The 15,387-nt window shown below is 45.8% G+C and overlaps 1 protein-coding gene across 1 annotated transcript in view; it reads left to right on the forward strand.

Annotated features, from left to right (window-relative positions):
- LOC130120355 (neuropilin-2-like) overlaps positions 1-15,387 on the forward strand; it is a 131,381-nt gene that overhangs the window by 34,473 nt on the left and 81,521 nt on the right. The window contains 6 exon segments of the mRNA XM_056288904.1: positions 1,195-1,422; positions 5,881-6,036; positions 6,520-6,689; positions 11,565-11,589; positions 11,592-11,705; positions 11,799-11,812. Of these exon segments, the coding sequence (XP_056144879.1) occupies positions 1,195-1,422; positions 5,881-6,036; positions 6,520-6,689; positions 11,565-11,589; positions 11,592-11,705; positions 11,799-11,812 (707 nt within the window).

The raw sequence follows: 15,387 nt of genomic DNA on the forward strand, positions 1-15,387 counted from the left end.
CCCTCATAACTGTTAGACCACCCAACCATGATGATGTCGACAAGTCTGTCTCGTCTGTCTTTTGTTTTCCTCAACCTGTCTCCTTCAATTACTTCTCTATTTTAGTCTCCATATCAGTCTCTCTCATTGCCTCCTTATGCTGGGTTGATTCATCTTTGTGATCAGTATTGTTTCTCTGTCTGTCCTTCTATCTTTCTTTGAACATACTACCCCCTGTTAATTTTCCCTCCTACTCTCTGTCTACACGCACACACACACACATACACACACACACACACACACTCAGATAATGCAGTCTAAAAATGGTTTCAGGGATCCATGTTGAAGGTCTTTTGGTTGGAATATGTCTCATATTTAATTGTGCTGAAACATTTCTATGAGCTGCATGTCAGTATCTCTGCTTACCTAATATACCTACCTCTCTAAATGTGTGTGTGTGTGTGTGTGTGTGTGTGTGTGTGTGTACACACCAAATATACATAAGGGGTGGAATGAATCAACTCGGGTGGCATGGTGGTGTAGTGGTCACCTCACAGCATGGTCCTGGGTTCGAGCTCCAGGGTAGTCCAACCTTGGGGGTCGTCCCAGGTCATCCTCTGTGTGGAGTTTGCATGTTCTCGCCATGTCTGCATGGGTTTCCTCCAGGTGCTCTGGTTTCCTCCCACAGTCCAAAGACATGTAGGTCCTGTGAATCGGCCATACTAAATTCTCCCTAGGTGTGAATGTGTGTGTGTATGTGTATGTATGTATGTATGTATGTATGTATGTATGTATGTATGTATGTATGTATGTGTGTGTGTGTGTGTGTGTGTGTGTGTGTGTGTGTGTGTGTGTGTGTGTGTGTGTCGGCCCTGTGATGGCCTGGCGGCCTGTCCAGGGTGTCTCCCCACCTGCCACCTAATGACTGTTGGGATAGGCTCCAGCACCCCCGCGACCCTGAGAGCAGGATAAGCGGTTTGGATAATGGATGGATGAATGGATGAATCAACTTGGTTTAGTTTAGGGCCTCAGTAAATGTGTGAATGCAGTGATGGTTGGGGTTAACCCTGATTAGATACGAACTCTGGCTCGGGTAAGGGAGAAGACTGCACCCACCCCACTCCAGACAACATGCCCAAAGTCCCCTCCTTCTGAACTGAAATTTAAATACTGCGACCCAGAGTCTTTTATTTTTCTTCTTTGTCTTTATTCCAGGTTCAGATTGTTCCCGTAACTTCACCAGCCCCTCGGGTCTCATTGAGTCCCCAGGGTTCCCCGACAAGTACCCCCACAATCTGGAGTGCTCCTTCATCATCATCGTCCCTCCCAGCATGGATGTCACCCTCACCTTCCTCACTTTTGACCTGGAGAATGATCCCCTGCCAGGCGGAGAGGGCGACTGTAAATACGATTGGCTGGAGGTGTGGGACGGCTTACCTGGAGGTGAGTCAGTGTTTGGTCAGCTGGTTATGTTTGGCTTTCCACATGGAAGCATTATCGTTGTTATCAGTGATTATGAAAATATAATATTTAACATACATTTTTTGGTGATGAAAATAACCCCAGCTTTCTAACCACACTGCCCATCAGTACACTTAAATACTCACATAAAGGGACATCCAGGTAGCGTGGTGATCTATTCCGTTGCCTACCAACACAGGGATTGCTGGTTCGAATCCCCATGTTACCTTAGGCTTGGTTGGGCGTCCCTACAGACACAATTGGCCATGTCTACAGGTGGGAAGCCGGATGTGGGTATGTGTCCTGGTCATTGCACTAGTGCCTCCGGTGGTCGGTCGGGGCGCCTGTTTCGGCGGGGAGGGGGAACTGGGGAGAATAGCGATCCTCCCACGTGCTACGTCCCCCTGGCGAAACTCCTCACTGTCAGGTGAAAAGAAGCGGCTGGTGACTCCACATGTATCGGAGGAGGCATGTGGTAGTCTGCAGCCCTCCTCAGATCGGCAGAGGGGGTGGAGCAGTGACCGGGACGGCTTGGAAGAGTGGGGTAGTTGGCCGGATACAATTGGGGAGAAAAAGGGGGGGGCTCACATAAAGACATGCACTGGGCCCTTACTCCTACCATAATTGCTATTCATTCTGTTCACACACACACACACACACAACACACACTTCTATTTAGGTAAAAGCGTTTTTCCTCATTTATTTGTCTCGCTCATGAATAGTGCATCACACTGCACATTTTGAATGGATTTGGTTTCATGAATAAGGTCGATGGTTGGTTCATCATTTGATAATGATGATCATGTTGTCAGTGTCAGTTGTATCGCCATTATATATTCCTTACTGATGATGATACCATTGAAAATGAAGTTGGGGAAGATGAGAAGCTTCATGGTCCGGGCATTGGCAGTGCTGGCAGCATTAATTTCCGTGATAATGACAGGGAAGATATAATCCGGCCTATGTTTAAGTCGGTGCGTCAGGAAAGGTGAAAATCTAGTAGGCCATCTGCTGTGCCTACAGCTGTAGTATTGATTGTGGTTGAAAACAGCTATTTCAGCTGCAGTGTGTTGGTAGATGAAAGCTGGCAGGATGCTTGTAGCTACTGGAGACGATCCACACAGAACGGAGGAGGCAAATAGGACGGCAGAAGAGAGGAGGAGATAGGGAGGAGGAAGTAGAAGGGGAAGGTATTTCTGGTTTTGCAGCAAGGAGGACTTGGAAGATTTAGAAGGACCAAACAAAGCACGAAAGATGGACGAAGGAGGAGGTAGAGGAAGGCTGGGGGAGGGTCTTCCTCCGCCAAGGGGGATTGTAACCCTAAAGAGAGGCCAAGGTTAAACAAATGAGGATCGATAGACCTGCGCTCTGGCTCCAACGTCAGGAAGGGAGGGTGAGAAAGTTTTAGAGGACTGTAAGGAGGAATGGAAAAAGGGAAGGCGAGAGGGGAGAGAAGACCAAAAGACATCTGTTACAGCTTAAGGGAATTTCCTACTTTAGGAAGTTATTTTTCTCAGGAAAATTGAACATCTCTACTTACTCTTTGACAGTTGGATATGCTACAGTGTGCTGTACATATATATATATATATATATATGTGTGTGTGTGTGTGTGTGTGTGTGTGTGTGTGTGTCTGTGTGTACATATGTCTGTGTGTGTGTGTTTACATTTATATTTTTTTGTTTTTTTGTTTTTTTTTAAATTCAGCTTGTGAGCTCCTTAGTTTAAGGCGGTGATGAGACTTGATTTAGGAGGCGTCTGAGTAGCGTAGCTGTCTATTCCCCGTGTTACCTCCGGCTTGGTCAAGCATCCCTACAGACAAAATTAGCCGTGTCTGCGGGTGGGAAGCCAGATGTGGGTATGAGTCCCGATTGCTGCACTAGCGCCTCCTCTGGTCAGTCAGGGTGCCTGTTCGGGGAGTAGGGGGAACTGTGGGGAATAGTGTGATCCTCCCACGCGCTACATCCCCCTGGTGAAACTCCTCACTGTCAGGTGAAAAGAAGCGGCTGGCGACTCCACATGTGTCGCAGGAGGCATGTGGTAGTCTGCAGCCCTCCCCAGATCAGCAGAGGGGGTGAAGCAGCGACCGGGGCAGAAAAAGGGGGGTAAAAACAAATTTGATTTCGGAGCTTGATCAGGCTTTACATGTTGCATTTATTCACAGCTGAGGTCAGGCTCATCCTCGTGTTTCCCAGTGGAACGTTGTGTTGGGCCAAAGTGTCCGTGGGCCATACATCATCCTGCGAGCTGCTCACAAATTCACCTCACCTCACAAGAAAGAGTGACTCTAGTTTTAGATAGGAGTGTCATCTGCACATACACTCTTCTGTCTCTTTTGTCTTTAATCTGACCAACCCACCGACCTCCTTGAATGGTGTTCGATTCAAATTAAAAGTTGATTCTAAGAAAAAAAAGTAAGCTTAAAAAAGGTAGGTGAAAAGCGGTAATAGGGGAGATTTTGTGTGTGTGTGTGTGTGTGTGTGCGTATGTGTGTGTGTTTGTGGTCGCATTCTCCACCAGCCATAGATTAAAGGCCATTGCTGCTTTATATTTCATGCCCTATTTTTACCCTCACTGATAAAAGGTTAACACAGCGAGCCCCCCCCCCCTTCACCATCTGGTTCCATAGAGCAGCAAACAATACCCCCCTTCCAGCCACCACCCACCCCACCCAAAAGACAGGGCTCTCATCCACATACCACAAAATGACAATAAATGTGTATATACATGTTCACATGCCGTGTGTGTGTGTGTGTGTGTGTGTGTGTGTGTGTGTGTGTGTGTGTGTGTGTGTGTGTGTGTGTGTGTGTGTGTGTGTGTGTGTTTGAGAGGGTTCAGACAAGGGACAACTGTACACTACCAATGAGATATAAATCATGAACCAAGGGGGAGTTTGTGTGTGCGTGTGTGTGAAAGAGAGAGAGAGTGTGAGAAAAAGAGAAAGTGTGTGTGTGTGTGTGTGTGTGTGAGAGAGAGAGAGAGAGAGAGAGAGAGAGAGAGAGAGAGAGAGAGAGAGAGAGAGAGAGAGAGAGAGGGAGAGAGAGAGAGAGAGAGAGAGAGAGAGCGATTATATTTTGATCCCTGATTTGGAAAAACTATATTTGAAACATGAGAAAAGATTAAACTAGACTGCAGTTGTATGCAAACATGGGGTGAATTATTTATTGAAACCATGGCAGTGGACCTGGAGATTTGCGATTCTCTCCTCTCCTTGCCGCTCCTCTCCTCTCTCCTCTCCTTTCCTCTCCCCTCCTCTCTCTCCCCTCCCCTCCCCTCCCCTCCACTCCCCTCCCCTCCTGTCCTGTCCTGTCCTGTCCTGTCCTGTCCTCTCCTCTCCTCTCCTCTCCTCTCCTCTCCTCTCCTCTCCTCTCCTCTCCTCTCCTCTCCTGTCCTCTCTCCTCCCTCTCCTGTCCTCTCTTCTCTTTCCCCCTGCCCTCTCTCTCCTCTCCTCTCCTCCATTTCCCCTCCTCTCTCCTCTCCCCCTCCTCTCCTCTCCTCTCTCTCCTCTCCTCTCCTCTCCTTCCTTTTTCATGCCACCATCAAGAAAGAGTTATCACTGTTATTTGCCCAAGAGCCCTATTTCAAAAATCCACCCACTCCAAAAAAGGAGAAAAAAAAATCAATAGCCGTGATCGATTGCCGGTTATTTCTTTTCTCCTCCTCTTCCGCCATCTCATCCACATGCCTATTTGTGTGTGTGTTTGTGTTAAACTGCAGGAGGAATCCATCATGCACAGAAACAGAGCTCCACCCCTTCACACACACACACACACACACACACACACACACACACACACACACACACACACACACACACACACACACACACACACACACACACATAAACACACACGTTAGGAAAGCATGTCCAATGTAGGGATGGAATTGATAGATGAAGGGAGCAGAGGCAGGAGAGGCTGGCGTGATGGGGCAGAGGGTGAGACCAGGAAAGGTTAGAGATAATACAAGACAGTATAAGAGTAGCTGGTGCAAAAAGTACTTTTAGAACATCCAATAGTTAAGGGTATAGGTAACAAATGGAAGGATGAAGGGATTAAAGGGCTTGGCAGAGGAAAGAGGAGATAAGCAATGTTGACATACTGGGAGACAAAAGTAAAATCAAGCTCTTTTTCATTGTAGTCCGTTGTGTCTACTCATGTGAACATAGTCATATAACTTGACATTTTAACGTAGCAATCTTTTGTTTTCACTACAGCTCACCCACAAGGCAAGTTAAATATTGAATTATTCCCTTGAATTTAATTAAGTTGTCACTGACTTATAGATAACAAGAAATATATGAGGTTCAACAGAGAAAATTATGGAGATAAAACATCTTCCCAAGACAAAAATGATTACATTCGACTACACCACCGATGTGCAGAATGTTAACAGCAATTGCATCAGTATCTCACTAATGACTTCCTGTCTGTTTTGTAGTGGGCCCCCTGATTGGTCGATACTGCGGGACCAGAGTTCCTCCTGAAATCCAATCATCGACTGGCATCCTATCTCTGTCCTTCCACACGGACATGGCCGTGGCTAAAGATGGCTTCTCAGCACGTTACAACATGACACACAAGGAAGTCAGCAAAAGTAAGTCTACTTTGTGTGTGTGTGTGTGTGTGTGTGTGTGTGTGTGTGTGTGTGTGTGTGTGTGTGTGTGTGTGTGTGTGTGTGTGTGTGTGTGTGTGTGTTCTGCTTAACCTTCATCTTTGATAGCCATGTTATCTCCACATCCATGTCCAATAACTGGCTGTTGACTACATTGGCTCACATATAATCTGCTTTCGGGCATCTATGCTGGAAATGTAATTTGGGATTGTGAGCAATTTTTTTTATTTATTTTTTTTTAATTTATTCTTTTACTTGACTTAGCCAGGTTGTAATTTTGAGAGTGAGACCCTCTCTTTCAGAGACCTGGCCAAGGTATGGCAGCATCATTCACAAATATAAAAGTTTCCGATGACCCACATAAAAAGTTAATTCAGATGGGTCAGAATACACAACTTGATGTCCAGGCATGTCCTTCACTTTCTGCATCTTTCATGCCTTCTCTCTTTTTTCTTCTGCCTGCAGCTTTTCACTGCAGCAATGCATTCGGTTTGGAGTCGGGCAAGATCACAGACGACCAGATCATGGCCTCGTCAACTTTCTACGATGACCGCTGGCTGCCGCGCCAGGCTCGGCTCAACTATGACGATAATGGCTGGACACCCAACGAGGACAGCAACAAGGAGTACATACAGGTACAGTGTGTGATGTGGGGAATGCCAAGACTCTGCTGACTAACCGCCATAGAGCTGTTGGTGTGGGATTTAGGCTTTCCTTTGACTGTCGCTTAATGATGATTATGTGGTTCTGTTATTAAAGCAATTATTCTTCACATCAAGAGAGTGTACCTTTGAGTCAATGACGCCCACTCCCCTACTTGAGAGACCGCTACGCTACTGTGAAGCAAACTGTCACCAAAATGAAAGCAAAAAAAGGGTAGGAGGATAGATAATAGGATGGTCTCTGCTGCGAGAGTGGGTTTAATTGACCTATTTATCTCTTACACGTTCTGTATGGATATACTTACTCATATTTCTGAAAGGTTTGGGGGTGGGGGTGGGGATGCACAGGTAATTTCCCCCATTTTCTCCTCCCTTTTATTTTTCTTTCTCCATCCTGGGTGTCACGGTGAAAACTCGAGCTCCGGAAACGAGAATGTTATAGTACAAACAAAGAGCTGAAACAGTAGAAAAAAAAGGATCTGTTAGAAGATCTTTGTTATGCTTAAGATAAAGACAGATAGCAAGGTCTGCTCAGTGCAGCGCTTTTGTTCAGGCGTTGACAAGTCTCAGATAATAACTCAACAGCTCTATTTGTGCACGTCTCTGTGTTATGTAACATTAATGTCAAGGTTTAGCAGACAGATGCCTTGGGTAAGGCATTGTTTCCTTTATTCCCCCACGGTGCCAACTTTGTGCCATCCTTGAGCCAAGCCCCAAGAGTTATGAGCCTATTTGGGTGGAGAGGGGTCGGTGGGAAGGGAGTGTTAGGTGCGGTACACTTCAGACAGAAATACGTTCACACCAGTGGTCGGGACGCCGGATAGAGTCAGTGTCTGACTCTATTAGAAATCATTAAGGTTATTATTACACATACTAGGCAATCACAGTCGCTTCATGTTTAGCACTTTTAATTCACTTTAAGAGGATCCTGGTTGGACGCGGGCCCTGTGGTGGACTTACGACCTATCCATGATGTCTCTCTGCCTTCCACCCAACACCTGCTGAGATAGTATCCAGCTCCTCTGTTACGCTGATTTGGATTTTGCAGAAAAGGACGATGAATGAAGTGAGTGAACAGAATATATCACCATCATCAGCGGTCACCCGGGGTCGAGTATGACTGTCCTCCTTCTAGGTCCTGATGGGTATCCTTGCGGGAGGATGCGATTTTCTCCCGTTTTTCACCCTAATTGTATCCAGCCAATTACTCCAGTCTTCCGAGCCATCCTGGTCACTGCTCCACCCCCTCCGTTGATCCGGGGAGGGCTGCAGACTACAGCATGCCTCCTCCAATACATGTGGAATTGCCAATCACTTCTTTTCACATGACAATGAGGATTTTCGCCGGGGGCAACATAGCATGTGGGAGGATCACACTATTCCTCCCAGTCCCCCCCCCCGAACAGGCGCCCCGACTGACCAGAGGAGGTGCTAGTGCAGTGATCAGGATACATACCCACATCCGGCTTCCACCCACAGCCACGGCCAGTTGTGTCTGTAGAGATGCCTGACCAAGCTGGAGGTAACACAGGAATTCGAACCGTCGATCCCCGTGTTGGTAGGCAATGGAATAGACCGCTATGCTACCCATACGCCCTGTGTGACAGTTTTTTACATGGAGAGGCTGATGTGCCTGCAGCCACCATCCAGTCCTTGGCAGGGGGTGGCCAGAGACCAATGGCATGGACAACCAAGACGATTGGGGACTACCCTCTGTTGCAGCCTTCATCCACCTTCACTGCTGTTGTGACCCTGGAGACATCTTCCACGAGTTCCACCGTGAGGTCTTTGTTGGATCGTACTTTATCTAGAGCCTCCCCCTTGACCAATCCGCCTTGGGTGACCCTACCAGGAGCTAAGCTCCAGACGGCATAGCTCTTGGGATCATTGGCACATGCAAGGAACAGAATATATATTGTCCTTAACATACAGATCTTTTGAGAAACGTTTATCATGCAGAGTACCCACACCATGACTTAACAGGTAAAGCGTCAACATCTTGATCAAGGGCACATGCCGAAGGCACAAACAAACCTGTGGGCAGCTTTGGTGTAAACAGGCTGTTCAGAGGATCGAATCTAATACCTGAATGTTATCGTATGGCTGTAAACACCAGGAAACACGATCACACTATAGCTACATGCTACAAGTTACGTGAGCCACATCGACATTTCCATATTTGTTTATGTTATATATTTAGGAGCAGTTACATCATGGCTTATTGGAATAGAGCCCTCTATAATGTGTAGGAACAATGCTGAAATGCCAACTACAGGTTTAATAGGAGTCAAAGAGGGGAACATGATGAATAGCATGTGAAGGTCTGCTTGACAGTGTTCCAGTGTGTCCCAGCCCTAAGCCAGAAAACACATTAAGGGACTTGGGCCAAAAAACAGGGAGGAAGCCAAGGTCCCATCACTCTTCCAGCTTCCTGTCTGTCTTTGCTCCCCCTGGCCAACGGGGCTCTGCCTCTTTCTGATCCTCCTCTCTCTGTCCGTCTCATTTTCTTAGGAGTTTTTATTTTTCTATGGCACTGCTTGTCTCACCCGTTCTCTTTCTCTCTGTCTTAATCTCTCTGTGGTGATCTCTATCTGTCTATGTCAACCTGTCTCTCCCTGTACCGCTCTCCCTTTCAAATTTCCTTTCTGTCTGTTGAACTCATTCTCTTACTCTCTCTCTCCCATCTCTCTCTCTCTCTCTCTCTCTCTTCTCTCATCTCTCTCTCTCTCTCTCTCCCTCTCTCTCTCTGCCCCCCCCCCCCATCTCTGGTCATTGCTGTTGTGGTTGGGTCTCTGCGTTCCACAGAGGATCTCAGCTGTTCTGCTGTGTTAACACCTAGCAGAGAGAGAGGCCCCTGTGTGTGTGTGTGTGTGTGTGTGCGTGTGTGCGCGTGTGTATGGTGCGTGTGTGTGTGTGTGTGGGGCAGCTGTCATAAATGCCAACGTGCTTCTCCTTCTCGCATCTTGTACCCTGTGGCCTCATTCTTACTCCGCCTGTGTGTGTTGGCATGTGGATTTGTGTGTGTCTGGGTATGTACATGATCGTGTGTGTGTGCGAGCGTGCGTGCGTGTGTGTGTGTGTGTGTGTCTAAGTCACGGATGTGTGCGTGAGTGTGTTTGCTTGTATGTGTGTGCATGTTGATTTGTGGAACTGTGTGTCTCAGGCATGTGTGTGTTGCTGTGTTGGCTCAGTGGCACGTGTGTGATTTAAATCTCTCTCCAGGAGTCCTCCTATAATGTGTTTCCATGTCTGTCTGCTCTGGTTCATTCAACTCACTTCTTTGCTTTTTTTTTCTTACTCAATCCTTCTATATTCTGCCACACCTTTTTTCCAAGTCATTTTCTGTTCTACTATAATTGATCCCATTTAGCTTTATTCTATTCTATTCTATTCTAGTCTGGTCCTTTTCTGTTCTCCTTTGGTGTGTTCCAGTGAGGTGTGGCGCAGATTGATGATGCGAGCGCTGGAGTCTGTGTGATTCTAACAGCTGTGTGATTGATGAAAAGCCTTTCCCAGGAATACTCACTTAGCAACACATGCACATACTCTCTCTTTCTCTCCCCCTTTCTCTCTCTCTCTCTCTTTCTGCATCTAACTCCCTCTATCTCCCAACAACTCTCTCTCCTTTCCACACCCTCTACCTTTCTTACTTCTTCTTTCTCTCTCTTTGCTCTCTTCTTTCTCAGCCCTCACCTCTCCCCCCTTCTTTTCCTCTCCTCTGTTCCGCACTATTGATTAGTTGTCTAGGTGGGTCCCTGTCTGGCCTTAAGTGTGTGTGTGTGTGTGTGTGTGTGTGTGTGTGTGTGTGTGTGTGTGTGTGTGTGTGTGTGTGTGTGTGTGTGTGTGTGTGTGTGTGTGTGTGTGTGTGTGTGTGTGTGCTGGAGGTAATCTAAAACACCTGTCTCCCTGACAGATAACAAACGTAGCATTTTACCTCCCGCTGTGTTTCCTACTATACGCCAGCAGGACACACACACACACACACACACACACACACACACACACACACACACACAGAATCAGAGCCGATTCATTCTGTGGTATGTACAGCACCATAGAGGCCTACAGTAGACACCCTTTCCTTGTGTGTTTATCTTTATTGCACTTATGTGAACATTCATTTCTGTTTTCCCTGCAATAGGTGTATGAACGGATGATCAATTCTGTACAGGATTACATGAAAAATTCCCAAAACCCACTCAATCATTCACCTCGCAGTGAAAAAATATGCTCAAAGTCAAACTCTTTCATCAATACTACTTCCCTCAAGTAAATATGAACTTTTCTTTAATTTGTGGGACATTGGAATGAAAGACAGTTTGAAGACTGACCACCATAACATGTGAGCCACATACTAGCATGTAGCGCCCCGGTCAGCATTGGGAGGTGATTATGGCTATTGTATGGGAGGAAATTAAAATGAGCCCCCAGTCATTGGTATCGATCTATTGGGAGAAAAACACAGTGCAGGAGAGAGGGAGAGACAGACAGACAGACAGACAGACAGACAGACAGACAGACAGACAGAAAAAGGGAGCGAGAGGAGAGCAGATTTGGGAAGATGAAAGATGGAAGCTGATTCTGCCTGTGCCAAATGTGACGGAGGATTCACAATTGAGCTATAACCTCTCTCTCTCTCTCTCTCTTCTCTCTCTCTCTCTCTCTCTCTCTCTCTCTCTCTCTCTCTCTCTCTATCTATCTCTATTTATTTATCTATCTATCTATCTATCTATCTATCTATCTATCTATCTATCTATCTACTATCTATCTATCTATCTATCTATCTATCTATCTATCTATCTATCTATCTATCTATCTATCTATCTATCTATCTATCTATCTTCCCAGGTGGACCTCCATGTTTTGAAGGTCTTAACGGCATCTCTACACAGGGTGCGGTTTCCAAGGAAACTCAAAAGTCCTACTATGTCACATCCTTTAAGCTTGAGGTCAGCACCAATGGAGAGGATTGGATGGTCTATCGACATGGCCAAAAACCATAAGGTACGGCCACACACTTTTACTCACAACAACATATTCATACAAACTCGTGTACATGCACACAAACACACACACGATAAGGCAAGAACCATAAGGTAGATTGATGCGTGTGAGAGAGAGAGAGAGAGAGAGAGAGAGAGAGAGAGAGAGAGAGAGAGAGAGAGAGAGAGAGAGAGAGAGAGAGAGAGAAAGAGAGGTTTGAAAATGTATAACCCGTGCACATGGATGTAATAACACACACACACACACACACACACACACACACACACACGTTTGCTTGTTAAATATGAGGTGTAATATATGCAGCAGGAGTTAACCACGAGCTCTAAATTGACAGGCATTTATAGTCATAGCTCAGAGAGTCATTTCACCACTCTACAATTAGCTTCAAATAAGAGTTTAATGTCCATTCCAGAGTCAGCATATGCCTTGCAGCGCTAAGTGATACCCACACACACACACACACAACGACAATTATAAGGTCTGGTTTTGAATATCCATCTGGTTCCCATCTCCTGGTGGTTGCAGCTCAGCCTGTTGCAGAAATGACTGGGTTTCTACTGGTTTCTCAGCAGATTATTCTCAGAGACATAGCGTGCTCCTGAGTTTATGCAGGGACACAGCTCAGGTTTTAAAGTGGGGGGGGGGGTTGGAACATTTGACTGGGTGATAATCTAGTGATAAGAGAGAAGAACCACTACCTGAGGGGTTGCTGGATTGAATCCCAGGAATGGCTTGGTGATCCTAAAAACCTGGGGGCTGCTTGAACAAGGATATAAGATATTGATGTTGTGTCCTTTGGCAAAGCACTTTGCCTCAGCCTTGCCACTATGCAACTAACTAGCAGTAAAATGACAAATGTATGTCATCACAAACAGACCAGTACAGCATAGCTTAACTTCTCTACTAAGGAGCCTACCCAGCGGTTGGCTTTAGTGAAGACCCGTCTCTGTAAATTTCCAAATAATGCCTCCGTTGTGTCTCCGAGGGCTTATATCAGAGGGTGTGTTTGGTTATCTTCACTGTACAGCTACAATGAATGTAAGCGAATCTAAGCGTTCCTTAAGCTTGGAACGTAAACTTTTATTTACTGCTTGGCAGCCAACACACTTCACATTTCAGACATTAGTTTTTTTTTTTCTCCTTTTTTTGGATCCCCCCCCCTTTTTTTTTCCTCCCCAATTGTTCTCGGTCAATTACCCCACTCTTCTGAGCCGCCCCAGTTACTGCTCCACCCCTCTGCCAATCTGAGGAGGGCTGCAGACTACCACATGCCTCCTCCGATACATGTGGAGTTGCCAGCCGCTTCTTTTCACCTGACAGTGTGGAGTTCAGTCCCCCGCCCCCCGAACATGCCCCCCGACCGACCAGACGAGGTGCTAGTGCAGTGACCAGGACACATACCCACATCCGGCCTCCCACCTGCGGACACGGCCAGTTGGGTTTGTAGGGATGCCCAACAAAGCTGGAGGTAACATGCGGATTCGAATTGGAGATCTCCGTGTCGGTAGGCAATGGAATAGACCCCGCCACACTACACAGACGCCCTGAGACATAGTTTTTGACCAGACGGTCCACTTTTGAAGGGATTTGTCCAGGCCCAGTCAGAGAAGTCAACCAGTTGTCTAAATGTCTGGTGTGTTTTTTTATGCAAAACCAACAAATGTATATCTGCTGAATTGATGCAAAAATTTTTTAAAGCAGTGAGGATTTTTTTTAATGGAAGCGAGGAGTGAATGATAGGTTATCGATTAGGGCACGGTTTATCATTGAGGTTTCTTCCTATTATTTTCTCCCTTTTTAAAGGTTTTTTTTTTATGTAGTTATTCCTTATCCGATGCGAGGGTCTAAGGACAGTATGTTGTGTTGCTGTAAAGCCCACTGAAGAACATTTGTAATTTGTGGTATCGGGCTATACAAATAAAATCGACTTGACTCGACCTGCCATCTGTGATTTCTCCAATCGTGGACGTTAGTTGGAAAAAGCAACATGGATAGCATATACATGTGCATTCAAAGCATAATGGTAATGAAAGGTATCATGGTAGAAATAAAACCCACCTCTTCCTCTGTAATCATTTATTCCCTTCTGTAAAGTGGTGGTTGTTGGTAATATTTGGAGTTCTGTTTTTTTTTTTTTTTAGAAAGCTTTTAGACATCCTTATTAAATTGAAATAAATGGGTGTAGAAATTATAACGCAAATGAGCAGGTGCTCCATCCCACCTCCCAACTCATGCCCCCCCCCCCACACACACACACCACAAGAGAAATTATGAGCCAGTCAGGGTAGCAAAGCCAATGCTGACTGGCTGACCCTGAGTTGTAGTGGCTGAAAAGGGACATTAGGCACCAGACGCTGACACCACCTTGTCGTCACCAAATAAATAACAACACTGTCAGTCTCTCGCCGCCTCTCTTTCTTCAACTGTCTGCTTTAACCTTTCTCTGATTCCGCTCTCTGCCCTTCACCTCAAGCCTGGAGAAGCAGAACTGAAACGGATGTAAACAGCTATGAATCAAGATACACACGGCAAAAAGCATCACATTTTAAGCAAAACTTGAACTGGGGAGTAGAAAAAAGCTGAAATGCAATCTAGGTCAGTTTGTCTTGGCTGGTTTAGAACATGCAAACAGTGTCTCTGTGCAGGACGATGCCGTCACTTAACATTTAATTCTGTCTGGAGAAAAACAGGAGGGTTAACCAGGTTGCTTGCCATTGGGGGGAATGAAAAAAAAAATTCCATTCATTTCCATCTATCTTTCACAAAATCCCTATCACCTTTTCCTCCACAATTAAGTGTAAAAAATAAAAAGGTCTAATATTTATCTTTTTTTTAACAATTTGGCATTTCCATTAAGCTTTCCCTCATTTGCTACTTCAAAAGTCACATAAAAATCTGTAGATTAAAATGCAGCTAGAAAGGGGGTAGAGAGAGAGAGAGAGAGAGAGGAGAGAGAGAGAGAGAGAGAGAGAGAGAGAGAGAAGAGAGAGAGAGAGAGAGAGAGAGAGAGAGAGAGAGCGCTATCGTCAGTGAGTCCTCGTCGATGCGAAAGACATTTGTCACTTAATGACGAGTGGAACACATGGACAGAGACGCAAAGCTGTGAGCTCTGCCATCCATTAGAGCACACACTCCCTCACCAGGGGTCCAGACATGTCTAAAGTTGGGTGTGTGTGTGTGTGTGTGTGTGTGTGTGTATGAGCAAGAGAGAGACAGCGGGTGAGTGTGTATCTGTGTGTATATGTGAGTTTTTTGTGTGTCTAAATGTAGGGTTCAGAAGCAGGGGGCATTTACTGCTGATTTATTCTAGCCCCCCCCCCCCCCGCTCTCTCTCTCTCTCTCTCTCTCTCTCTCTCTCTCTCTCTCTCTCTCTCTCTCTCTCTCTCTCTCTCTCTTTCTCTCTCTCTCTCTCTTTCTCTCTTTCTCTCTCTCACACATACACACACTCTGTCTTCCTAAGCAGTTGGCTTTGACTGGAGCAGCTTTCTAGGGTTCTGAGGGTAATCATGGAGATTATGGGTGGTGACACCAAACACAAACCTCAAATAATCATCATCATCATAAGCCACGCACATTGACTTTATTTTGTTTATACTTTTTTGTTTTGCACCTTATTGCATTTTGCAGAAAGTGTATATTGTTTTAAACTTTATTGCCTGTCATTTTA

This window comes from Lampris incognitus, chromosome 11 (assembly GCF_029633865.1).
Source record: "Lampris incognitus isolate fLamInc1 chromosome 11, fLamInc1.hap2, whole genome shotgun sequence".
Classification (NCBI taxonomy): domain Eukaryota; kingdom Metazoa; phylum Chordata; class Actinopteri; order Lampriformes; family Lampridae; genus Lampris; species Lampris incognitus.